Below are 25,559 nucleotides of genomic sequence, written 5' to 3'. Positions count from 1 at the left end.
GTATGGGTACCTACTATATCCTATAATGTATAATATGAATTCATGATCCACTGTTTTTCACAAAAAGTCATATTATATGAAACATAAGAGGAATATGTACTAGGTGTGCAAAGGCCTTTGATGAAGGTGGTGATGATTGATTTATTTACACATGCTGCAAGACGCTGTTGGGAGTCATAGTCATGTGACTTCTGTGCAGGATCCTGGGTTCTATAGGAGCAGAAAAGAAACAACATTTCATTAAAAAGGATTATTATAATTTCTACTGCAGAATTCAATTCAGTTTATTTTGTATAGCCCAATATCACAAATTACAAATTATCCTCAGAGGGCTTTACAATCTGTACACATGACATCCCTGACCTTTGACCTCACATCGGATCAGGAAAAACTCCCCAAAAATAACCTTTGACAGGGAAAAAAGGGAAGAAACCTTCAGGAGAGCAACAGAGGAGGATCCCTCTCCCCGGATGGACAGAAGCAATAGATGTCATTGAGATTGAGAAGATTGAGATCTTCTGAAACCTATTGAAACGTCCAGTTGTCAAGACACTGAAGAGCGACACTCCCTTGGCTAAAGTTTTTTTTTTGCTTTTGGTATCTGTACTTTTTAATTTAGGTCATGTCAGTAAAACAAATATGGCCGTCTCGTTATTTTCTCTACAGACTGGTACATTGTGCACTGAAAACTAAACCCGGCTGTACATGTGTAAAAGTGTAGTTTGAAGTTACCTGTGTAACAATGTATTTGTCACTGTTTTCCATGACGTGGTTGGTTTGGGGTTCATCAGTGTCAGCTGTGCCTGCATCTGAGGGACTCTGAGAAACCCCAGGTCTCTTTTTAAAATACTGAACCACAAACACCACCTTGAGAGAGAGAGAAAGAACAAGAGAGTCATGTGAAGCATTTCAGTGTTTGACAACCAAAAAGATACATTTTTTTCTATTGCTATTGAAACAGAGCTCCCTTTTTTTATATATTGTTTCTGTGACCCACTTTGTGTCTCCGCCAACACTGTCGTGGATGGCTTGTTACACAAAAGAGGATTTCAAGTTCATTCAAGCAACAACAACTTGTGTGTCCTGCAGCCATTTAAAAGTCCATTAGACCAGTTTTCTTTCTGTGAGGAAATCACCTAAATATCTTTTGCTAAGTTACCTCATGGTGCACAGGGGCAGAGCATGAGTGACTCTCTGAAAGGAGGCTCTGGGATTATCTGGTTAGTTATTTAAAAATGTAACATATGTGGGGGAAAGTAATTCATTTAAAATCAATACTGTATTCAGAGTTCAAACACATTACATGATATGAGGAGCAGGGCAATCTGCCTTTGTTTACTGTCTGTTGGCAAATGCAAGGGTTACAGAAAGATTTGGTGTTGATGACTTTTGATTTAATTGACTTATTCATTGACTGTGAGGAGACCAATTCAGATGTGTGTGTGTGTGTGTGTGTGTGTGTGTGTGTGTGTGTGTGTGTGTGTGTCTACTGAGGACACGTTTCCACTGATTACCCTTTTTTGTGTCTACGCTGTGTGAATGTGTGTGAATGTTAGTTAGTCCTAATGGGCAGGTAGCCCCTCCCTTCAGTGTGTGACTGGGTGAATGATGTCATGTAGTGTTAAAGAGCTTTGAGTGGTCAGAAGACTAGAAAAGAGATCTACAAGTACAGTTCATTTACCATTCTAGTGTACGGTGGGATCAGCAGAACTGGAAGGGATATCAGGTATATCTACGTATGTCCTCTTGTTATGTATATCTTGTTATCTTTCTTTCCATATGTTTTCCTACAAATGTCCAGATCCACAAACGATCCGTTTGCCTGTGCAGTATTTAAGCATCAAAACTACTTAGTTAGGTAATAACAACGAAAGTGGCGCTACGCAAGTATGGAACTTATAGAATTAGTCAAAGTTGACTTCTGGTTTCACTCAGGAAACAGCAGTGTTTTTGTTTGTCACTCTTTATACTACGTCACCTGTCCGGGCTCACCATTATTTGGATTACATATGAAGTGATTATTGAGTTTGGAATTCTTTTGTGGCTATAAGTACTAGCAGTATATGAGAACAGCCTATTCAACTAAATAACACCTAATGGGTACCAAAAAGGTTCATGTTTAAGTGCTGTATACAATCTTGCACACTGTTCTAAATTACTCTGGTCAATGTTCACTTTTGGTTTCACGGGTTCATGTAACTTGCTCCCATCGAATGCTGAAATGGCTTCTTTCAACGAATGCCAGCTGTTCTCCCTACATCTCATTACAGAGATTACATCTGTATCACTGAAGTGTGGCCTTAGGGGAAACATGGCAAACAACACAGAAACAAATTAACTGTAAGATTGATCATGAAGGTGAAATCAATGGTCTAACTATCTTTTAATAATAACACGCACAATGAAGCTCTGAAAAGTCTCAGTGTCATTAGATGCACATGTGCTACCACAGATCATAAGATGCATAATAACTGACCAGGAAGACAGCGGTAGCTCCCCCGATGGATTGTCCAGCAATGACATCACTCCAGTGGTTTCTATACTCGGCCACTCTGTTGATGCCTGTTAGCAAAGCCAGACTGACCAATGAAAGGCTGAGGAGGGGCCCAGTCAGACGACCTCCTCTGGAACCGATACAGGACATGACATACATCTGGAGAGGACAGTGACACTATTCAGAACCAGCTGTGTGGTACATTCAGGCTTGCACTGTCTTTAGCAGTCGTGAAGATGCTTGTTGATCATTTATACACCTCTGTGGTGGCTGGGGCGTGGTTAGGCTCAGCTGCGGAGGGGTGTGGGGGAGTGGTTCAGGGAACAGGTACCGGGAAGAGGCCTAATTGGCCTCAGCTGCAGAGGATCAAGCGTTGAGTGGCTCTGCTATGAGTTGGAGAGGGATGGAGGACAGAGAGGGAGTGCAGAGGGACAGTCTGCAGGAAATAAAGACCGTTACCAACTACACACAGCGTGTGCTCGTCCTTTGGTGCTGGGGGGTGAAACCCGTAGGAGACAGCAGGAACCTGTTACAACCTCCCTGGACATTTACACCACCTGTTACATGAAATAGAGCCACTTACTGCCAGATAAACAGCGGTGTACAAACTCAGCGCAGCCTCTTTGGATGGGAAGGTCTTCCTAGCTCTCATGACATCATCAGGGTCACCACTGCAAGCTTCTGATTGGCTGATAAAGTGCGGTGTGTCCAGGCAGCCGAGGGCAGTGTAATTGGGCTGGCAAACCGACAGGAAGTGAGGGGCCAGACATCCTGTGACCAGCTGACCTGTGTTGACAAAGATGTCTGTTGTGAACAGACCGAAGACATACACACCTACAAAGAAACATACACAGATGAGAAGATGATTTACATTTGGATAGAAATTGCTGTAGTTGAAATAAATCATTCACATGAATACATTGGTGGATGGAGGAAGCATGTCGATCCTTTACTGAAAGGATCTAGTAGCATCAAGTGGTTGCAATCGACCTAACCTCACTCCGCTTACTTACTACGACCTAACCTCACTTCTCTTCCCAAGTGTGGCAGAGAAATACATTGACCTTCAGGTAACGTAGAAAGGCCAAAGGCTCTCTCTTGAGCCAGTGTTTGGTTTGTCTGTCCTGGGCTACTTACTGTAAAAACATGGCGTTAGTCTAAGTTTCAGGTTAATATACACTAATGAAAACGTAGTTGGGAATTGTATTTTCCATTTCTGCCAATAAATCCACCTAAACCTGGGAAGGGTGCATTTTCTGCTTTGGACTGTATGACAGCATTCAGGTTTTTTACCCCTAAAGGAAAAACCTGAACTAGAGTTGGCCAAAACCTGAGGAGGATGATAACAATAACCACTGGCAGATGATTAAAAATGATTCTCAGTATGAAGCACACAGGTTGCCTGGAGGTAGCAGCTCTAGCTACATGTATCCAGGCAGCACCGATCCCAGAGCCAGTGACTCACTGCTGCCTCTTGAGGTACAAGTGGTCAGGACAGGTTAGCTGGTTACTGTGCTCATTTAGTAGATATTTCTGCAACACGACACATAATGTCAACACTATAACCTCTTCACATGCAATTGATTTTATGTAACAAAAATTCTGTCCAGATCTTTAAAACAGAAAATATACACAATTCAGATTAATATATAACACAATGTCAGTACAGGTTGAAGTTATTTTAGCATTGTGTTTGTTAATATTACCAAGGAAACGGAAGGTCCTGCGCACCATGGGGTTGACGTAGCAACAATCCCCCATGACAACAACCTTCTCCTGGTCATACAGGTTGTTTGAGTTGTGAAGGAGGAAGATAACGAGCTCCACACCCGAAATCTGGGAAACAGAATGAACACAGATTACTTTTGGAACAAAATACTTGAAATAATTGTTGGAATGAAATTACCAGTGCTGATGTAAACTGTCCCACAAGTACATTTGCATAGCCCCTCATTTTTAGTTTGTCTTACCAGTGTCAAATGTCCTCTGAAACATCACGACAGAAATATAATCCTTCCCCTAAAAACCACAACCTATGCACATGAAATCCACAGGACTGGTTACCATCCAGATGTGCAGGGCTTTATGCTTTATGTGCTCATTTCAGATGTACAAGCAGACACATACGGACATATGTCGACCGAGAAACACAGATCAAGCAGAATTCAAATACAGCTGTTAAATATAATCATATACAATAATCAATCATTAGAATTGATAATAATATGTTAATTTCATTATCCTGTAGTGCTCTTAAAGCAGAACATTATTATTTAGTTGGTCACTTCGGGGCAGCACAATATCTATAAACACAACATTGACTTATTATTATGTTAGTTGTTGTGTTGTTTAGTTCCAGAGTACTGAACGTAAATCCAATATTGTCCCAATGTCTGCCTCCATGTGGTATTATAGCCCATTTTGCCTCTCGTTCCTTAGGGTTCTTCCCTTTTTTCCCCCTGAAAGGGTTTTTTCTATTTCTTGGGAGTTTTTCCTGATCCGATGTGAGGTCAAAGGTCAGGGATGTCGTATGTGTACAGATTGTAAAGCCCTCTGAGGATAATTTGTCATTTGTGATATTGGGCTATACAAAATAAACTGAATTGAATTGAATTGAGTTCCCCCCTTTCAGCCCCATTATACATCTCTTTGTTGAAAAGGTGTCTGTGGTCACTTGAACTAATGAATCACAGAGTGCAACAGACACCTCTAGGAAAATCGTAGTGGCATATTTATATTCATTTTTAATGAAAGCGACCAGGCAGGAATGTGAAAACCTGAACCATAAAAACATGAAAATATAATTGTGGTTAAATCTAGACTTACCAGTACTACAGGCAGTCCCCCCACCACAGAGTACAGTATTACTGGCTGCACGCGGCTGTCCTGTTCAGGTCCAGGATCTGGTTTGGATAAAGTCGGGTCCCTGCAGATGAAGCCCTGCTGTGCCGGACTGAAGGTGTCCGTGAACTCACAGTAGTACACCAGCATCACTGTAGCTGCTAGAATCACCACCTGAAAATACAACATGGTCTCCGGCAATCTGACTTTGCAAGGTACTGGATGCTGTTACCACGGCGATGAAGAATCCAATTTCCTGTTTTTGTCACAATAATCCAGTTTTACTCATTCCTGCTTAACATCCCCATTCCCATCCTGTCGCAATTGGGATGTATAATCCGTGTGAACAACTCTTGAAGGATGCTCCAGTGAAAATATCAAAGCCCAGATGTTAGTGACTCTACTGAAGATGGTGATGCTTTGCCCCTCAGAGACACTCAGTTGTTCCTCTTTTCTTTTGTCTGTGATGAGAGAGAGACCTTGTCCTTCCGCTCCTGTGAATCCCCTGAATCCTCTGACGTCAGTGAACCAGGGATGTCATTCTATTCCACTGAACAATCTGTAAAGAGCAGCGTGCAGTCCACTGAACACCAGCTCACATCAGGAGTTAGACAGAGTGGAGACAGACAGACAGTGGGACATTACAGGGTTCCTCTGCACGATTAAAGCTGTGTTAAAAGGCAGGTCCATTATTATTATTTTCTTAGGTTTGTCTATCATTCTGTAGCTTCCCAGTGGTGATCCTTATGTATTCAGAACATTCATATTTTGGTCGAACTACATATGTTTGAGTCAAAATGCTATTTCCCCAAGCGTGTCACAAATCGTTTGGCCACTTGACCTGAGGAAGTTTTCTGATCATACTACAGATACAGTATGTACACATCCTTACAGTCAGTGTATTACATGCAGTAACTTAGATGGAGGGCGACGCGCTCCCAGTCTGGAGAAGCCGACAGGAGAACACTAAGCAGAGCTCTGTGAGCTCAAATCACTGCTTTTGATAGACAGCCTTTCTGGCTGAAACTGAAGCATCATAATATCTCTCTTCATGCCACCAGACTGCCTCCATAAAAACAGTAATGTTTCCACACAGAACACGTGATGATAAACAACTTCCAAACATAGCCTTCCGTTATTGTCAAACTTATCACAGATATTTACTCAGTTGGAGCTAGTGTTCACTAGATTCATAACCTTATTGATTAGCTTAAAATATTCTTATTGGTAACCAATATAATTTTTGGTAAGTACTTCACTGCTCTTTGCTAACAGCTGAGTCAGCGTTTCCATTTGAAAACCCAGGAAAACATGGCTCATTTTAATGGATCTTTTATTTGGGTCACTTGGCACATGTGGCAAACATTATTATTATTATTATCATTATTTACACATCCAGGGGACACAGTGCAACAGCATAATGTGTACACTAGATCCATCCTGATAGAGGGACCCTCCTCTCCCTCAGGGTTTTTTGCGGAGTTTTTCCTGAATCGATGAGGTGCCGGGACAGAGGATATCATATGTATGATTATAAAGCCCTCTGAGGCAAATTTGTGTTTGAATTGTTAGCATTAATTATTAGTTAGTGTATATGTCTTCACCTGAACTATATGCATCCTATGTTCTCTCTCTTTTAGCTCTGGGGAACTATCTGACTCTTTCTCTGCTGCCTGCAGCTGCTGGAAACCAGGCGGATGTGAGTGGAGCTGAAACAACAACAAAAAGAGAGCTAAAAAAAATATCAGTGAAGGGAGAGTTATATGTGGATATGTCACCATCAACTTATGTAAAATGACTGGATGAGACCAAAAGCCTGTTTCACTGCATACATTTATTGTTGACTAATGCGGTCAATTGCAGATGTGTTACACATGTTATACTCAAAGAGTAGAGGTTCTGGTGGTCCTTGGAAAAGAGAAGCTATTAGCACCTATAGCCTCATTTGACCCCCCCCCCCCCCCCCCCCCCCCCATACACTTGGATGGACCTCCGTTTTTCATTCTTTTAGCCATCAGTCAAAACCTACGTTGCAGTTGGCTCTTTATCCCCTTTGTTTTTGTTTGACTTTTTATAACTTCTTTAGTTGTTTATATATTCAAGTACTTTTCTACACAATAAAAAGAATGAAGCTGTCAGTCTGTACTGATGGGAACTTGTAGGCAACAAGGTGAACAGAATGCATTATGGTTGGGAGATGGATGTTTGCATCATGGCTATGAAATCACTGCTGTAAAATGGGTATTAAAAGTAGACACAAGATGGATTAAAAAAAAAGATCACATTTATTCAGATGTATACAGTAGCATAGTTCGATCCCAGTGACTGTCACTAAAGACTGATACACCTTGGAGTTCTGATACAAAAGCATTGCTGCCCTCCAGTGTTAAGACCGAGACATGACATCATAAGCTCTCAGTCAAAGCTTAGGCACACATCTGACAGGACGACAAGTCTTAAGTATTACATTGCACAGATTGTATAGCTTCAACACAGTGCACCGAACAGTGTGTGAGGAAGTGTACCTCCCACACCGAGCCAGTATAAGGTGACTGTAAACCAGTTAACAGGTACATCTTCTCCAACTAGAACCAGTGGCCCTGTGAACACACATATGTGATTTCAACCCTTTAGATATGAATGAAAAAGAACATTTGTGTTGCTGACAACACAGGTTTGATCTAATTCCAGTCTTGCATATGATGACCATCATCAAGCAACCGGACTGCAGTGTTCTGGGAAAACCCTCCGAGGTTAAAGCTCTCCTACGATACGGTCATTTGGTCTAGAATGAGCCTGAGCTGGCAGACAAAGGATGCATTGTCATTTAAAACTAGACAAACAGTAGCAGCACGCCCATGAGTCAAGGCCCCATGGGAGCGTACCTTTGCTGATAGCTCACACTTTGCAATTAGAATTATTCAACAAGTACAGAATGTTTCATTTCTGAAATCATGGTAAACAAAGTGTCTTCTGATGTTTTATTGTTAATGCAGTTCTTCTGTCCATGTTGGGGCGGTGTAGAAATGACAGAACATTACTCTATGATCTATTGACTCAAACCTTCTCCAGAGCAGGTTAGCGATGCAGTGTGGGTTACCATGGTGATCCTCTTAGTGATACAGACCCCAGCTCTCAAAAATAAAACTAACTATAGGCAATATTATCGAGTCAGTCATGACGGGAGCATGTACATGGTAAATAAACTGTACTTGTAGAGATCTTTTCTCAAAGCGCATCAACACTACATGAAATCATTCACCCTTTCACACACTGATGGGAGGAGCTAATATTCACACACATTCACACACCGTGTGCACAGCTACAGGAGCAATTTGGGGTTAAGTGTCTTGCCCAAGGACACATGGACATGGGCTAGCGGAGCCGGGGATCGAACCACCGATCCTCTGATTGAAGGACGACCCTGCTCACCACTATAACCCTAGTCAGCACGCTTGCAGAGCCACTGCTTCATGTGAAAAGATCCAGACAGTCATCCAGGTCTGGCACCAGGCTGGACCTGTCACCATGGCGACAGTCATCCAGGTCTGGCACCAGGCTGGACCTGTCACCATGGCGACAGTCATCCAGGTCTGGCACCAGGCTGGACCTGTCACCATGGCGACGGTCAGCCCGATGGTGTTGTTCTCTCTTCCACCTCCGTTTATACACACTTGTTTTCTTCTCCTCCTCCTCCTTTTGTTCTTCTTCCCCCCTTTCTGTCTCCAGTCTAGCCTCTTGTGGTTTGGGTGAGACGGGAGGATTTGGGATTTGGAGTTTTACTGTAGTTAGAGCTGACTGGAGATTCTGGTAGAACCTGGAGATGAACAAATATAAATAAATAAATCAGAGCTGCCTGCAGCATGTTTGAATTATGATGCCAACAATTAGTGAGAACTAATCAGCGAGTAGGAGACCGACCTGTGGATCCGTCTCTGGTTCTCTTCCGCCTTCTGATTGGCTATCCGAGTAAGGAAATGGATGTACTCCTGTTCAACCAGGAGCTTTCCTTCGTGGCTGAGAGGAACTTCCAGGCCGTGGGTGCTACGGACCGCCTAGAGGGACAAAATACAGTCACTCTTTTTACACAGTATATGCAAGCAACACATGCAGCAAAGCTGTGTTGCTTGTATTGTCCAAAATTGAATATTTAATGAAATCTCGTGGTTCTGATAGAGTTCTGGAAGCCCACCGTGATCATCTTCCTGTCTTGCTCACAGTGAGACCAGAGTTCCTGAAGCCAGAGTCGATGGCCACTGAGTGCTAGAGGAACAAGACACACGTTGGACCCTCCCTGACAAGCCCATGTTCACACTGTACTGCTACGCTGCATGTACATACACACCGTGATCGTTCAACACACACGCACACGCGCACCATCAGCTGAGCGTCTTCCAGCCGCCGACACTGAACGTGGAGCACAAAGGGCTCAAACTTAAACACTGCATCTCCTCTGGACCTGGCCAGACATCTGCGAACACACAGTGGGCTCTGGTTGAGATCACATCCACATCACGAGAGGAGAGAGCAGCTGTGCGGAAGTCCAGCACATCTCACCAGGTCCTCCGACTGGCATTTCCGGTGTGAGACAAACAGCCAAACGCAATTCTGTTTGTGAACATCGCTGCTCTCTGGGGCCTAGAAGGGAGGACGCGAGAGGGAAAGACTCAGACTACGTGCCGATAACGTAATGACCATATCACAGTGACGGAAGTGTCCACGCCAAAGGAATGTTAGCTTGTTAGCCTGAGCAACGCCCCCTCACCCCGTCGATGAGCATGACTCTGCCGGAGCAGGAGCTCGTGGTGAAGTACTCCTCACAGCTGTTGAGCAGAGACACCACGTGGACGATGTCCTCATCCACGCTGCCCTTCTTACTCGGGTCCAGCTTGTTCAGACATTGCTTCTTCCACTGGCGGAACGTTTTCTCCATCGCCATGGCGCCCATTACGTGCTATACTTTGTAAACATCAGCTAGCTGCTAGCCCTGCTGTCCCACGCTGTTGTTTCTCCTTCAGCGGCCAAGATATCTCCGCTAATGGCTTACAGCGCCACCTGCTGTACCGGAGGCGGCACTCCGTTTCTGGGGTCATATTTGATCTACAACTTACTCATAAGGCCTCTCAGGAAGCCGTGCTCCATGTACACGACCATGTATGGTACTTGCACATTCATGCATCATGATTGGGAAAAAAACTAATGCAGACCAACAAAGATGGTGATATTACAATATATAAATTTGATCCAATTTAATTTAGATATTCCTTTAAAATGGAATTCTTCTAGAAACATGTTGCACAAGTATACAATAGACAGAAAGCTATATTGAATTGAATTGATATGAGAGTCAGAGAAAGGAGAAGAGGAAATATAGAGAGAGACAGGGAGAGAATGATAGAGGGAGATGAATGAAAAGAGGAAAGATAGAGATAGAGAAAAAGAGCAATATGAAGAGAGAGAGAGCGAAATGGTGGAGATACAGAAAGAGAGAAGGAGAACAAGTGAGATAGTCTTTCTCTTTCTCTTCTCCTTTCTATATATTTCCCTCTTTTTTTCTCTCTCTCAGTTCTCAATATATCCCTTTCTAGATCTCTTTCTAGCTATATAAAGGGAGAAAACGATCTAGAAACACTAACTCTTCAACATGTACCTCAAAGGAGTGTTGAATATGAAATCTTCTCCAGCAACAAATCACATCTTTATAGCACCATTTTCAATACAATTATCCTTTAAAATCTAAAATCCACCAAAACTCTGGCTTTGACCAAGCACATGAAAACAGGAAGTGCTTCCTGTCCTCCACTCTGCTCTTTCTGCTGCATTAGATTGACACAGTTTGGCTTCTCCTACTATCAGGTTGGGTAGCTTCCACTTTGAGGCGATAGCTTTTTTATAGCAGACTCCTAAAATGAAGGTAGTCTGAGACCACGTTTCACCAAACCGTCTAAAAACAATCTGCAGAGCATTAAAAAGGTAACAAAGTCTTTTAGATTCATAAAAACAGTGAAGAACTGTCTCCACAACCTTGACTATAAACAGTATGGTTAATAACAGATACAAGCATTGAAAGCAATAGCACCATGTAATGTCCTCCACTCTAAGTCTCCACTTCTCCTTTTGATCAGAGATTTGTATAAAAGTCCACATCCAGCTTTTGTCTCCACACCGTTTAGTTTGCTCTTGTTAAATAGGTTTACAGTGTGTGTAAACAGTGTTTCCTTTAGCTGTGTACATGTCCACAAGCTTGCAGTCTGTTCCATGTAATAAGACTCCTCAAACCACATGCAGATCTGGAACAAGGCCCCGTTCTGGAAAAGGATCAGTCACATCAGGAGTTTCCTCTCCTCTGCCGTACATCTTGACCCTCCTCCTCAGTCAGCCTCTCGGCCCACCTGCTCAGGATGCTCCTGCTCTGCCGAATGGACTTCAGCCTGAGAAGAGAAGTCAACGCAGGTGCGTCTGTCAGACCAGGACCAGCTACATCCACCACCTTCCTCAGGGTGGTGGTCCCAGAGGAGCACAGCATGCTGCTGAGCCCTGGTGTCACACTGTCCTGGACATCCATCCTGGTCCCGTTCACTAGAGGTTCCTCCAGTAGCCAGTGCAGTGGCTAGCTGCAGTCTCTTCCATTTAAAAGAGTTCCACAGTTTAAAAATTGACTGGTAAAAAGGAGACAGTCCACACTGTTTTAAAATCCATTAAAAGGAGTGCAGTGTCTACCCCCAGACCAGCAGGCCTACCTTAAAAGGCAGCTGGTCACGTCCCTCCACACCACATCTGTCGGACCTGTCAGATTTCTCTGACAAAAACTGGAACCTGAATGTTGCCACTCTGCCTGTCAATGTGGACCAATGTGGGTTATTGATCACCCATTCTTCTTCCAGGTTACAACTGTTTCATTCTCACTTTTTTGTTTTTTTTGTTTAACTGTTTCATGTCTCTTACCCTGACCCCCTTGTTGACCTGACCTACCTGCTGGACCCCACCTGTCCCCTCCAGAACCGGCAGTGACGTGTCTTTCACCACCACCATGTTCACCTTCTCCACGCTGTCGAGAAAGATCACCACCGCGCTGTTCATGCGAGCAGCGGACTTCACAAGAGGACCCACCAACCGCCCCACAGCCAGACTGCAGTCCTCCACTGAGCAAGAGGACCCACCAACCGCCCCACGGCCAGACTGCAGTCCTCCACTGAGCAAGAGGACCCACCAACCGCCCCACGGCCAGACTGCAGTCCTCCACTGAACAAGAGGACCCACCAACCGCCCCACAGCCAGACTGCAGTCCTCCACTGAGCAAGAGGACCCACCAACCGCCCCACAGCCAGACTGCAGTCCTCCACTGAACAAGAGGACCCACCAACCGCCCCACAGCCAGACTGCAGTCCTCCACTGAGCAAGAGGACCCACCAACCGCCCCACAGCCAGACTGCAGTCCTCCACTGAGCAAGAGGACCCACCAACCGCCCCACGGCCAGACTGCAGTCCTCCACTGAGCACGGGAAGCCTCTGTGTCAACCAGCTCAGGTCCATAGTCCAGTGTAGCACGCCGCGTAGCACGCCGCGTAGCACGCCGGCCTGGCTGCCCACACACACACAAGAACCCAACAAACCCCCACGTGCACCTAGTAACAGCACACTACAACACCACTGTGACACTACAACATACAACCTCCATGCTCACACTCAGAGAGAGAGAGAATAAGACAAAGAGACAGAGAGACAAAGAGACAGAGCGATAAAGATACATAGAAACAGAGAGAGAAGACAGAGGAGACAGAGACAGGCAAAGAGAGAGAGAGAGAAGACATATGAGACACAGAGAGAGAGACAGGCAGAGAGACAGAGAAACAGACAGACAGAGAGAGAGAGAGACAGAGAGAGAGAGACCATTATCCCCTATTGGACTGGCCCAGAATCTATTAGTGACAACAGAGCAGAAAACAGTTGACACAGAATAGTGACAGAGTACAGTAGAGGATCTCTGCCATGAAGACATCATGAGGATCAGACCCCAGGTCAGTGTCACTCTACTCTCTGTCTCTCGTTGTGTATGAACTTCAGCTTGTGGACAAACCAGCCGCACGGGTCTCAAGTGTTGGGAGGGAAATCGCAGCAGGTCCGTGGACCAACACAGTAATAACTTTTTCCTCTCATGATGTCTCCGTTATTTTGGGTGATTATTGCAATCTTAATGATCGTTGCAACCCACATTGCATTTAACCTTCAGCAGTGTTCATGCAGCTGATACCTGTTTGGAGTCCTGCTAATAGCAGTTTATTCACACTTCCCCACTCTAAATAGAAAACAGTGTGCTCATTGCAGACAGAAGGGTCCAGATCATTTCATTTGAAGTCATTTGGGATATTTTGTGACACTTCATGTTCTTTAAATCAGAAACTTCAGAAAAGTGTTCAGGGTTTTTAATGAATGTATTCTTGTCAGTGTGACACCTCATTTAGCCAGTGGTTAAATAACACGTGTCACCAGTATCAGGTTGAATGAAAAGTGTATTAGTGTGTCTCCTATTGCTCTGTCTGTGTTTCTCATCACATTGTGATCAACCTGTTTTAAACAGAGCTTCACGTAAAGTGACCATCTGTGTCTCAGTGTCTTATAACCCAATATCACAAAGCCTGCCCCACAGGGCTGTACATAAAAGAGTTGCCATCTGTTTTTCACACCAACATGCAGAACAAAGTGACATGAAAACCACAGTCATCTTTTTGCAAAACAGGGGTTCATATTTTCCAGCTGGTGTAAAGCCTGTCACTTCGCCAGAAGGGATTTATTCATATTTGATGAATAATTTAATATCATTCGACAGTTCCGCCCCCCCCCCCACACTTCCCCACACACACACACTGACATTTGTTAACTATTAGCCAGTTGTATTACATTCTGTACCATTTTGTACCAACACAGGAGTTGCAATTCTATCACATTTTAAAAAGCGTCATAGTTAACTGTTATAACATGCTAGTGCTACTGTTACTAGTGCTATTGTCCTAATGGTCATAGTTAACTGTTATAACATGCTAGTGCTACTGTTACTAGTGCTATTGTCCTAATGGTCATAGTTAACTGTTATAACATGCCAGTGCTACTGTTACTAGTGCTATTGTCCTAATGGTCATAGTTAACTGTTATAACATGCTAGTGCTACTGTTACTAGTGCTATTCTCATAATGGTCATAGTTAACTGTTATAACATGCCAGTGCTACTGTTACTTGTGCTATTCTCCTAATGGTCATAGTTAACTGTTATAACATGCCAGTGCTACTGTTACTAGTGCTATTCTCCTAATGGTCATAGTTAACTGTTATAACATGCCAGTGCTACTGTTACTAGTGCTATTCTCATAATGGTCATAGTTAACTGTTATAACATGCCAGTGCTACTGTTACTAGTGCTATTCTCCTAATGGTCATAGTTAACTGTTATAACATGCCAGTGCTACTGTTACTAGTGCTATTGTCCTAATGGTCATAGTTAACTGTTATAACATGCCAGTGCTACTGTTACTAGTGCTATTCTCCTAATGGTCATAGTTAACTGTTATAACATGCCAGTGCTACTGTTACTAGTGCTATTCTCATAATGGTCATAGTTAACTGTTATAACATGCCAGTGCTACTGTTACTAGTGCTATTCTCCTAATGGTCATAGTTAACTGTTATAACATGCCAGTGCTACTGTTACTAGTGCTATTGTCCTAATGGTCATAGTTAACTGTTATAACATGCCAGTGCTACTGTTACTAGTGCTATTCTCCTAATGGTCATAGTTAACTGTTATAACATGCCAGTGCTACTGTTACTAGTGCTATTCTCATAATGGTCATAGTTAACTGTTATAACATGCCAGTGCTACTGTTACTAGTGCTATTCTCATAATGGTCATAGTTAACTGTTATAACATGCCAGTGCTACTGTTACTAGTGCTATTCTCCTAATGGTCATAGTTAACTGTTATAACATGCCAGTGCTACTGTTACTAGTGCTATTCTCCTAATGGTCATAGTTAACTGTTATAACATGCCAGTGCTACTGTTACTAGTGCTATTCTCCTAATGGTCATAGTTAACTGTTATAACATGCCAGTGCTACTGTTACTAGTGCTATTCTCATAATGGTATTTACTGTGTAGATTTAACCGGACTGTATTTTGTCCTTAACAAAAAAGACGTGACAACAGGTGACATCAGCAGGTCTTATCACACACACAGGCACTATTTTTGGTAGTTACTTTTTCATCATGCAGTCACTGCAGTCTGGCAGTGGGGCGGTTGGTGGGTCCTCTTGCTCAGTGGAGGACTGCATTCTGGCCGTGGGGCGGGTGGTGGGTCCTCTTGTTTGGTGGAGGACTGTAGTCTGGCCGTGGGGCGGTTGGTGGGTCCTCTTGCTCAGTGGAGGACTGCATTCTGGCCGTGGGGCGGGTCCTCTTGCTCAGTGGAGGACTGCATTCTGGCCGTGGGGCGGGTGGTGGGTCCTCTTGCTCAGTGGAGGACTGCATTCTGGCCGTGGGGCGGGTGGTGGGTCCTCTTGCTCAGTGGAGGACTGCATTCTGGCCGTGGGGCGGGTGGTGGGTCCTCTTGCTCAGTGGAGGACTGCATTCTGGCCGTGTGGCGGGTGGTGGGTCCTCTTGTTCAGTGGAGGACTGCATTCTGGCCGTGGGGCGGGTGGTGGGTCCTCTTGCTCAGTGGAGGACTGCATTCTGGCCGTGGGGCGGGTGGTGGGTCCTCTTGCTCAGTGGAGGACTGCATTCTGGCCGTGGGGCGGGTGGTGGGTCCTCTTGCTCAGTGGAGGACTGCATTCTGGCCGTGTGGCGGGTGGTGGGTCCTCTTGTTCAGTGGAGGACTGCATTCTGGCCGTGGGGCGGGTGGTGGGTCCTCTTGCTCAGTGGAGGACTGCATTCTGGCCGTGGGGCGGGTGGTGGGTCCTCTTGCTTAGTGGAGGACTGCATTCTGGCCGTGTGGCGGGTGGTGGGTCCTCTTGTTCAGTGGAGGACTGCATTCTGGCCGTGGGGCGGGTGGTGGGTCCTCTTGTTCAGTGGAGGACTGCATTCTGGCTGTGGGGCGGGTGGTGGGTCCTCTTGTTCGGTGGAGGACTGCATTCTGGCCGTGGGGCGGGTGGTGGGTCCTCTTGCTCGGTGGAGGACTGCATTCTGGCCGTGGGGCGGTTGGTGGGTCCTCTTGTTCGGTGGAGGACTGCATTCTGGCCGTGGGGCGGTTGGTAATTCCTCTTGTGAAGTCCGCTGCTCGCATGAACAGCGCGGTGGTGATCTTTCTCGACAGCGTGGAGAAGGTGAACATGGTGGTGGTGAAGAAAACGGTTCTGGAGGGGACGGTGGGGTCCAGCAGGTAGGTCAGGTCAACAAGGGGGTCAGGGGGAGGTAGGTGTAGCACAACAGGACGGTCAGGAGGGTACTGGAGGACAGGTGGAGGTCGGTAAGAGACAGTGTGAACACTTGCCAACAACATCAACAAGCAGGACTTCGCTACGCCTGTGTCACTTCTCGCTAGTGTTTCCGTGACAAAGGGTAGCTTGGAGACCTCATCAGGGACTCCTCCTGGGGAACGATGTTGTATGTGACCCTGTCACTGGTTAGTCATGTATGTGAAGACTCCCAGTTACAAGACTTCCCAGTACAAGGTTGTGCACTGTGAACACATGGCTTAAAAGTTTGGACTGGACCCGTAACTCAGCAGATTTAGGTGATAATTCATCACTTAGAGTTGGGATGATTTGTGTACCATGTGTTATTAGTCTTATTTGGGGATTCATCTATTTTTTTCATGGAAGACATTTTGACAGGTCACGGGCAGTAAAATCACATGTGTAAATAGTGAAATGGATAAAGGCTGGATTCCATTTAGCAGCTTCAGTTTCAGGGACCTGCAGATGTTTTGAGTTGTCAAGAAGTAAAAGCACCAGTGTTACTGCTCACTGACAAGGTTTTTGTTCCATTCAAGAGTTGTATTCAAGTGAAAAAGGCATTTGGTAATATTTGACAAGTCTTTGAAGTTAAAATATAATAAATCTAGAAGTGGATTTTCTCATTTCTAAGTTCTGAAGTGTGAACAAACTATAATAGACATAGTTTTCTCTGCTGTGTGTATTACTTAAGGACAGGTTTAGTTGTATTTAGAACATTGTGTCGGGGTGAGAAACGGTAAAAAAAGGCACGCACATCCCACAGTAACCAGCAGGATGGGTGCTGGATCAAATCAAGATATAGAGAGCTGAATCAAAAAGATCTGCACACCAAGCAGCTTCATTTAAAGGGTTTTAATGCAGTGTTAGGTTTCCAGCTCCATGACTTCTGATCAATACAAATAATTATATATATAAATCATATACACTGGTAATATATCAAGGCGCATATATTCCATATATAAAAAGTACAGAGACATGTATGGTATCTAAGCTAAAATACTAGTATATAAACAAAACATGTACTGCTTAGGTAAAAAGGCCCATAACAGGCCATGTATACTAAATGTATACAAGCACATGTGATATACCTACTCTGTTTCATATTATCAGTTCAAATGTATAGAACATGCATTAAGCGCATACAACCATTTATGCAAAGAAATGAACAAATTAAACACCAGAATCATTTTTCAGGTTTTCCGTTTGTTTTGATTTAGCGTTGCTGATAAAATTAGATACTGTCAAATAAACCATTATAAATTTCGATTATAAATGAAATACAGTTTATAGATTACATTGGCCATATTCACTTAATGAGCTTGATGACAGCATAGAGGTGGGGGTGATTGACAGGACTGATCTACCAACACCCTGCCAACATATTGCAGGCAGTGGCCTGAGGCCCTAACATGGCCCCGTGCGTCCTGGAGGCTGAGTGCCCCACATATCATCACGAGTATGGCTCTGTTGTGCTAAAGGGGGCGTTCACATACACACGCACGCTCATGCGCCCTACCCGTGCGGAAAATAGGTTTTTAGCACACTTCTGCCGTCACGCCCATCGATCGGTTTTGGTTTTCCTCCAAAGGTTGTATAATGGTAAGACGTATCACTCTGTTGGTGAAATCCATGCCCTACACGCCGGGTTGAAAATGTGAATGTTAACTAAATAAACAAAGAGTGGTGTACAAAGTTTGGGCCGCGGGTTCGATTCCCGGTCGGAGCGGTCCTTCTGTGTGGAGTTTGCATGTTCTCCCCGTGGCAGCGTGGGTTCTCTCCGGGCTCTCCGGCTTCCTCCCACAGTCCAAAGACATGCTGCAGGTTAATTGATCTCTAAATGTCCCATAGGTGTGAATGTGAGAGTGAATGGTTGTATGTCCCTACATGTGCCCTCGATGGACTGGCGGCCTGTCCAGGGTGTCCCCTGCCTTCGCCCTATGTCAGCTGGGATAGGCTCCAGCGCCCCCGCGACCCTAATGAGGATAAGCGGTATTGAAAATGGATGGATGGATGGATGGTGTACAAAGTACCCCAAAACAATACTTGAGTAAAAGTAAAGATACCTTACTGGAAAATGACTCCAGCTAAAGTGAAAGTCACCTCTGAGAATACTACTTGAATACAAGTCTTAAAGTATCTGATATTTACTGTACTTAAGTATCAAAAGTAATTCTCTGATATTAAATGTACTTAAGTATTGAAAGTAAAAGTACAAGTAAATGCTGTTAATAAAAAGCAAAGGGTCAGAGTTTTGATAATGATGAAGTTTATTCTTTTAAGTACTGTGGCCACCATGACCAAGGACAAGGAGTTGAGTTGAAAATAAGTTCAACTCAGTTGGCTGCGATCCATCCAGAAGCAACAATGTTCAACATAATATTGTGTACATACGTATACTTTTGCATCTACTATGAACTTATCATCATAATTCTGCTAAAAGCAATATGACACTATGAAGGAGTTGTAACAGTGCGTTTAGAGTGTTTTGAGAAAAGACACCTGCCTTGTAAACTCCTCTGGGCCTGATGTGAAAACAATAGGAAAAGGTTTTGCTCAAGCTGGATCTGCAATAACTCGGTCTGATGATCCACAAAATAACTCAAATATCAAAACATGATCAACACTAAAGCTGCACCGAAAGTAACAACCCAGTCATTACTGGAAACTGACAAATGTCCTGTTCATCATCAAATGTAATAATTCAGTCTTGTTCTTTTTGGGCTGAAGACGAGTCCTGCGTTGCTAAATAGCCTTTCACAGGTAGCTGAGGCAGGTAGAGGTGTGTTCATCTTCACATGTAGAGGTGTGTTCATCTTCACATGTAGAGGTGTGTTCATCTTCACATGTAGAGGTGTGTTCATCTTCACAGGTAGAGGTGTGTTCATCTTCACATGTAGAGGTGTGTTCATCTTCACATGTAGAGGTGTGTTCATCTTCACATGTAGAGGTGTGCTCATCTTCACATGTAGAGGTGTGTTCACCTTCACAGGTAGAGGTGTGTTTATCTTCACAGGTAGAGGTGTGTTTATCTTCACAGGTAGAGGTGTGTTCATCTTCACAGGTAGAGGTGTGTTCGTCTTCACATGTAGAGGTGTGTTCATCTTCACAGGTAGAGGTGTGTTCATCTTCACATGTAGAGGTGTGTTCATCTTCACATGTAGAGGTGTGTTCATCTTCACAGGTAGAGGTGTGTTCATCTTCACATGTAGAGGTGTGTTCATCTTCACAGGTAGAGGTGTGTTCATCTTCACAGGTAGAGGTGTGTTCGTCTTCACATGTAGAGGTGTGTTCATCTTCACATGTAGAGGTGTGTTCATCTTCACATGTAGAGGTGTGTTCATCTTCACAGGTAGAGGTGTGTTCATCTTCACATGTAGAGGTGTGTTCATCTTCACATGTAGAGGTGTGTTCATCTTCACAGGTAGAGGTGTGTTTATCTTCACAGGTAGAGGTGTGTTTATCTTCACAGGTAGAGGTGTGTTCAGCTTCACAGGTAGAGGTGTGTTTATCTTCACAGGTAGAGGTGTGTTTATCTTCACAGGTAGAGGTGTGTTCAGCTTCAGACAGCTGCATGCACAGCCTGCACACTCCAATGCGGTTCAAACCGTAATTCTGCGCTCTCGTGGCTCTCACACCTCCTGGTGTGGTGGCTGACATTAAGTCGGCCAACGTTAGCCAACTTAGCGCTAGCTAACGTTAAGTTAACTCTAACGCTAGCATTGCAGCATTAGCCAACTAGTGCTGCAATGATTATAGCTAAGATGACTCAAATCTCACAACTGTCAACACTTCCTCAGCTCACAAACTCGCTAGTGATCTGTCTACTACACTGATTGTCTCATTTGATTTACGGTAGCTAGCGAAGGTTAGCCAAACATACACCATGTATAGCTACATTAGAAGATCAGACACCTGTCTCCCCCCTACCTCCTCCGCCAGAGATATACTCCAATCCGGTGAGAAGCACTTGTTTGCAATAGCGCAATAAAGTGATTAACCCATGATTTAACTTCAAGCTAGCACCACTGATTCAACCTGCTTGTTGGAGTGGCCTCATGATTATCTTTTTTCTAAAGATAGATTTGATTTTGTAGCGAGTAACAAAGGTTTCAGGGGAAATGTATCGGAGTCAAAGTATCAGTTTTCTTAGCAAAATGTAGTGAAGTATAAGAAAGTAAACAGAAATATAAATAGTAATGTAGTAGTGTATTTCTACTTCGTTACTATACACCACTGTAAACAAATGAACTAGGCAGAGAGTTGCGGGTTCTTTTTATACATTACAGGCTAATGGAGAATGGATATTACAGGGCCGGTCCAGGAGCGATGGGTGTGAGGGATCCCAGACGGGACCTTTTTCTAATACCAACACTGCTTTCACCCCTCCAAAATACTTCTAAAGTATCTGAAAACAACAATTCATTTTATTATTATTATATATTGCTTTACATTTACTAATTAAAAAAAACAAGTTCACAAATGTTAAATGTAGCCCAATCTCAACAACGGCATGGGAACTTGACCAAGAAGTGAAAAATTGTCTAAAATTGAAATATAATTAGTAAAATAATTATTTGACACTTATTTCATTAAATAATAAGTGTAGCGCAACAGACACATTTCAGTCGATTCCAAGACAAGTATTAAGGTTTCTTACCTAGTCTTAGTCACCCACAAAACAATAGATTTTAATGGAATCGTTATTTACTTTTCACTACCAAATTTAGTAAGGAAAGCAAGCTATGACATCTTATTTAAATGTGTTAGTGGACAGTAAACTGCCACTAAGGCTGTATCCTACACCAACAAAACAACAGGTTTGACAATCGGCTCCTGGTCACAGAGTAACTCCCAACAGGCAGGACAACAACACACACCCCACCCCACTCTCTCTCTCTGCCACTCCAGGTACACTGACATGTCCCCCCACCCCCATTGGTAGCTAGAATCTTTCATTTGTTCTTATTTCCTTCCAAGTGCCCCTGTAACAATTTACAAAGAGAACAATTCACTAAGCATACATAGTTCACAGAGTGGTCTTTGGATCTTACGTAGCTCAAGTGACTGAGAATACAGTATGCCTTAATTTGGTGCAGAGTGAGACGTCATTAAGTGGAGCTCTTCTCATGTATCTCCTCCATTGCTAGCTGCCTGGCACCTGCTGCTGCGTCAAGTTTGGGGAAATTAGCCGCTATAGACCAGATGTGTTATTATTTTTGTAGTATAATTCTACCATCAAATGTAAAAGCAAAAATCCTCTGTAAATAACGGTAACACCATTACAAAGGTTTGCACACATGTTCTTTAGAATGCAAAGGGGAGTGATTGAATACAGAGGAAAGAGTGCTGAGAAAGAGCGGAGCGCCTTTGTTTTGAAAATCCGTCCGGGAAACGTTATTGATTCTTGTGGCTTAACGACGGTCACCTGCTGGCTGCAGCAGAGCAGAGCGAGGAGAGTGAGTGGAGAAGCATCAGTTACTGCGGGGACTGAGGACTCCTCTCCCCTGATACATTTCCAGGATGCATTTTAATGTCAGCACACAGGGCCAACAGTTCTGGGGGAGACAATGCCAGTGTTGCGCCGTCACCATTTTTTGAAGCCCCACAAAACGCATTTTAGAGGCGTCCACGGACACGTCACATAGTAGGCATCGACACTTCCAGCTCACCTCGTCGGGCGATGGAGATCTGCCGTTAAAGGGCTTGGGGGAACCGGAGTCCGTCGGAATTTCGTCAAAATTACGACGGGAATCAAGTACGGCTCCCTGTCTCCCGGTAACGGGAGAGACCACCGGCCGCTCGTTATGTCTCGTGCTAAGGAGCGACTGAAAGGCGGGAGTGAGACCAAGGACAGCGTAACTCTGCTGCCGTGCTTTTATTTTGTAGAGGTGAAATCTATCTATCTATACTCTATCTATCAATCTATACTCTATCTATCAATATGTCTATCTATCTATATTCTATCTATACTCTATCTATCAATCTGTCTATCTATATTCTATCTATCCATCTATCTGTCTATATTCTATCTATCTATCTATCTATATTCATCTATATTCTATCTATCTATCTATATTCTATCTATCTATCTATCTATATTCTATCTATCTATATTCTATCCATCTATATTCTATCTATCCATCTATATTCTATCTATCTATCTATATTCTATCTATCCATCTATATTCTATCTATCTATATTCTATCTATCTATCTATCTATATTCTATCTATCTATCTATATTCTATCTATCTATATTCTATCTATCCATCTATCTATCTATATTCTATCTATCTATCTATATTCTATCTATCTATATTCTATCTATCCATCTATCTATCTATCTATCTATATTCTATCTATCTATCTATATTCTATCTATCTATCTATATTCTATCTATCTATATTCTATCTATCCATCTATCTATCTATATTCTATCTATCTATCTATATTCTATCTATCTATATTCTATCTATCTATCTATCTATATTTTATCTATCTATATTCTATCTATCCATCTATATTCTATCTATCTATATTCTATCTATCCATCTATCTATCTATCTATATTCTATCTATCTATCTATATTCTATCTATCTATCTATATTCTATCTATCTATCTATATTCTATCGATCTATCTATCTATCTTCTATCTATCTATCTATATTCTATCTATCTATCTATATTCTATCTATCTATATTCTATCTATCTATCTATATTCTATCTATCTATCTATATTCTATATATCTATCTATATTCTATCTATCTATCTATATCCTATCTATCTATCTATATTCTATCTATCTATATTCTATCTATCTATCTATATTCTATCTATCTATCTATATTCTATATATCTATCTATATTCTATCTATCTATCTATATTCTATATATCCATCCATCCATCCATTTTCAATACCGCTTATCCTCATTAGGGTCGCGGGGCGCTGGAGCCTATCCCAGCTGACATAGGGCGAAATTCTATCTATCTATCTATATTCTATCTATCTATATTCTATCTATCCATCTATCTATCTATATTCTATCTATCTATCTATATTCTATCTATCTATATTCTATCTATCTATCTATCTATCTATATTTTATCTATCTATATTCTATCTATCCATCTATATTCTATCTATCTATATTCTATCTATCCATCTATCTATCTATCTATATTCTATCTATCTATCTATCTATATTCTATCTATCTATCTATATTTTATCTATCTATATTCTATCTATCTATCTATATTCTATCGATCTATCTATCTATATTCTATCTATCTTCTATCTATCTATCTATATTCTATCTATCTATATTCTATCTATCCATCTATATTTTATCTATCTATATTCTATCTATCTATCTATATTCTATCGATCTATCTATCTATATTCTATCTATCTTCTATCTATCTATCTATATTCTATCTATCTATCTATATTCTATCTATCTATATTCTATCTATCTATCTATATTCTATCTATCTATCTATATTCTATCTATCTATATTCTATCTATCTATCTATATTCTATCTATCTATCTATATTCTATATATCTATCTATATTCTATCTATCTATCTATATTCTATATATCCATCCATCCATCCATTTTCAATACCGCTTATCCTCATTAGGGTCGCGGGGCGCTGGAGCCTATCCCAGCTGACATAGGGCGAAATTCTATATATCTATCTATATTGTATCTATCTATATATCTATCTATCTATCATCTATTTTCTATCTTATCTATCTATATCCTATCTATCTATCTATATTCTATCTATCTATATTATATCTATCATCTATATCCTATCTATCTATCTATATTCTATCTATCTATATTCTATCTATCATCTATATTCTATCTATCTATCTATATTCTATCTATCCATCTATATCTATATTCTATCTATCTATCTATCTATCTATCTTCTATCCATCTATCTATCTATATTCTATCTATCTATATTCTATCTATCTGTCTATCTATCTATCTATATTCTATCTATCTGTATGTCTGTCTATCTATATATCTATTTATCGGTCAATTTATCTATCTATCCATCTATCTGTCTATCTAACTATATTCTATCTATCTATCAGTCAATGTATCTATATATCTATCTATCTGTCTATCTGTTATCGATTCATCAGATCAGAGGCACAAGTGGAACTGACTGTTTGCAGGCTGCTGTCTGTTGGATGTGGTTGACTGCTGTATTGTGTGGTTCACTGACTGTTCAGCTTCTAAGCAACCACAGCTTCTAAGCAACCACACTGAATACCACAATCAGGTTCTGCTGCTCATAATGAAGTTATCATTATGGATCCTTGACCAGCCTGTAGTATGCAATAGAGATGACACGTAACAATGAGCCAGTCCTTTTGTAATCTTGGTATGTATGGCAGTGATCCTCAGAATCGGTATTCACCTCGTCCCTGTTTACCCTGTTCTTTTTTACAGCCAGTGACACTGCCGTCTCAGGGTGTCATGATTCCTTGTGTATATGTTACAGACGTTTTGTGTCGGGCAGGATGCAAAATGTATACGGCTTGAATAATAATAATAATAATAATGTATAATGCTCATCATTCGTGTATCATCCGCCAAAACACCTTGATAGGAAAAGACTAAAGTGAGCCACATTGTTCATAGACGATTGTGAATCAACTATCCACACATTAACTTATACTTCGATATCATGCCACATTCACAAAATGTGGACACAATTTAATCATCATTATTCCACTGTCTCGGTCATTGTTCCT

At 42.3% G+C, this 25,559-nt stretch overlaps 3 protein-coding genes across 3 annotated transcripts in view; 1 reads left to right on the top strand and 2 right to left on the bottom strand.

The window, feature by feature from the left end:
- Positions 1–180: 180 nt before the first annotated feature.
- plppr5a (phospholipid phosphatase related 5a) lies at positions 181–14,531 on the bottom strand. Its single transcript, XM_034555306.1, has 7 exons — positions 14,502–14,531; positions 5,321–5,527; positions 4,201–4,330; positions 3,078–3,328; positions 2,477–2,653; positions 733–867; positions 181–210 (listed from the first exon to the last, which is right to left on the bottom strand). The coding sequence occupies exons 1-7, from the start codon at positions 14,529–14,531 to the stop codon at positions 181–183; spliced, it is 960 nt and encodes a 319-aa protein (XP_034411197.1).
- tyw3 (tRNA-yW synthesizing protein 3 homolog (S. cerevisiae)) lies at positions 7,600–10,376 on the bottom strand. Its single transcript, XM_034556311.1, is given in 6 exon segments — positions 7,600–9,152; positions 9,257–9,412; positions 9,528–9,598; positions 9,713–9,826; positions 9,893–9,973; positions 10,101–10,376. Coding segments are annotated over 6 exon segments (951 nt in total). The 5' UTR covers positions 10,284–10,376; the 3' UTR covers positions 7,600–8,806.
- Positions 14,532–22,578: 8,047 nt separating the features above from the next.
- The window catches only part of LOC117746941 (phospholipid phosphatase-related protein type 4-like), a 36,309-nt gene continuing 33,328 nt past the window's right edge, over positions 22,579–25,559 (top strand). Inside the window, exon 1 of the mRNA XM_034556290.1 lies at positions 22,579–22,662. Within this exon, the coding sequence (XP_034412181.1) occupies positions 22,579–22,662 (84 nt within the window). The remainder of the gene's footprint in view (positions 22,663–25,559) is intronic.

The sequence above is a fragment of the Cyclopterus lumpus genome, chromosome 17 (assembly GCF_009769545.1).
Source record: "Cyclopterus lumpus isolate fCycLum1 chromosome 17, fCycLum1.pri, whole genome shotgun sequence".
Lineage (NCBI taxonomy): Eukaryota > Metazoa > Chordata > Actinopteri > Perciformes > Cyclopteridae > Cyclopterus > Cyclopterus lumpus.
This window is presented reverse-complemented; position numbering and strand designations above follow the sequence as displayed.

What these genes read in the sequence shown, in the direction of transcription:
- plppr5a (XM_034555306.1), bottom strand. Translation starts at nt 14,531, where the DNA reads ATGACCATTATGAGAATAGCACTAGTAACA. An exon ending in GGGGACTGCCTGTAGTACTG is followed by an intron (nt 4,331 to 5,320) that starts GTAAGTCTAGAT and finishes TCTGTTTCCCAG; the next exon opens with ATTTCGGGTGTGGAGCTCGT. An exon ending in ACACCGCTGTTTATCTGGCA is followed by an intron (nt 2,654 to 3,077) that starts GTAAGTGGCTCT and finishes TGTCCTCTCCAG; the next exon opens with ATGTATGTCATGTCCTGTAT.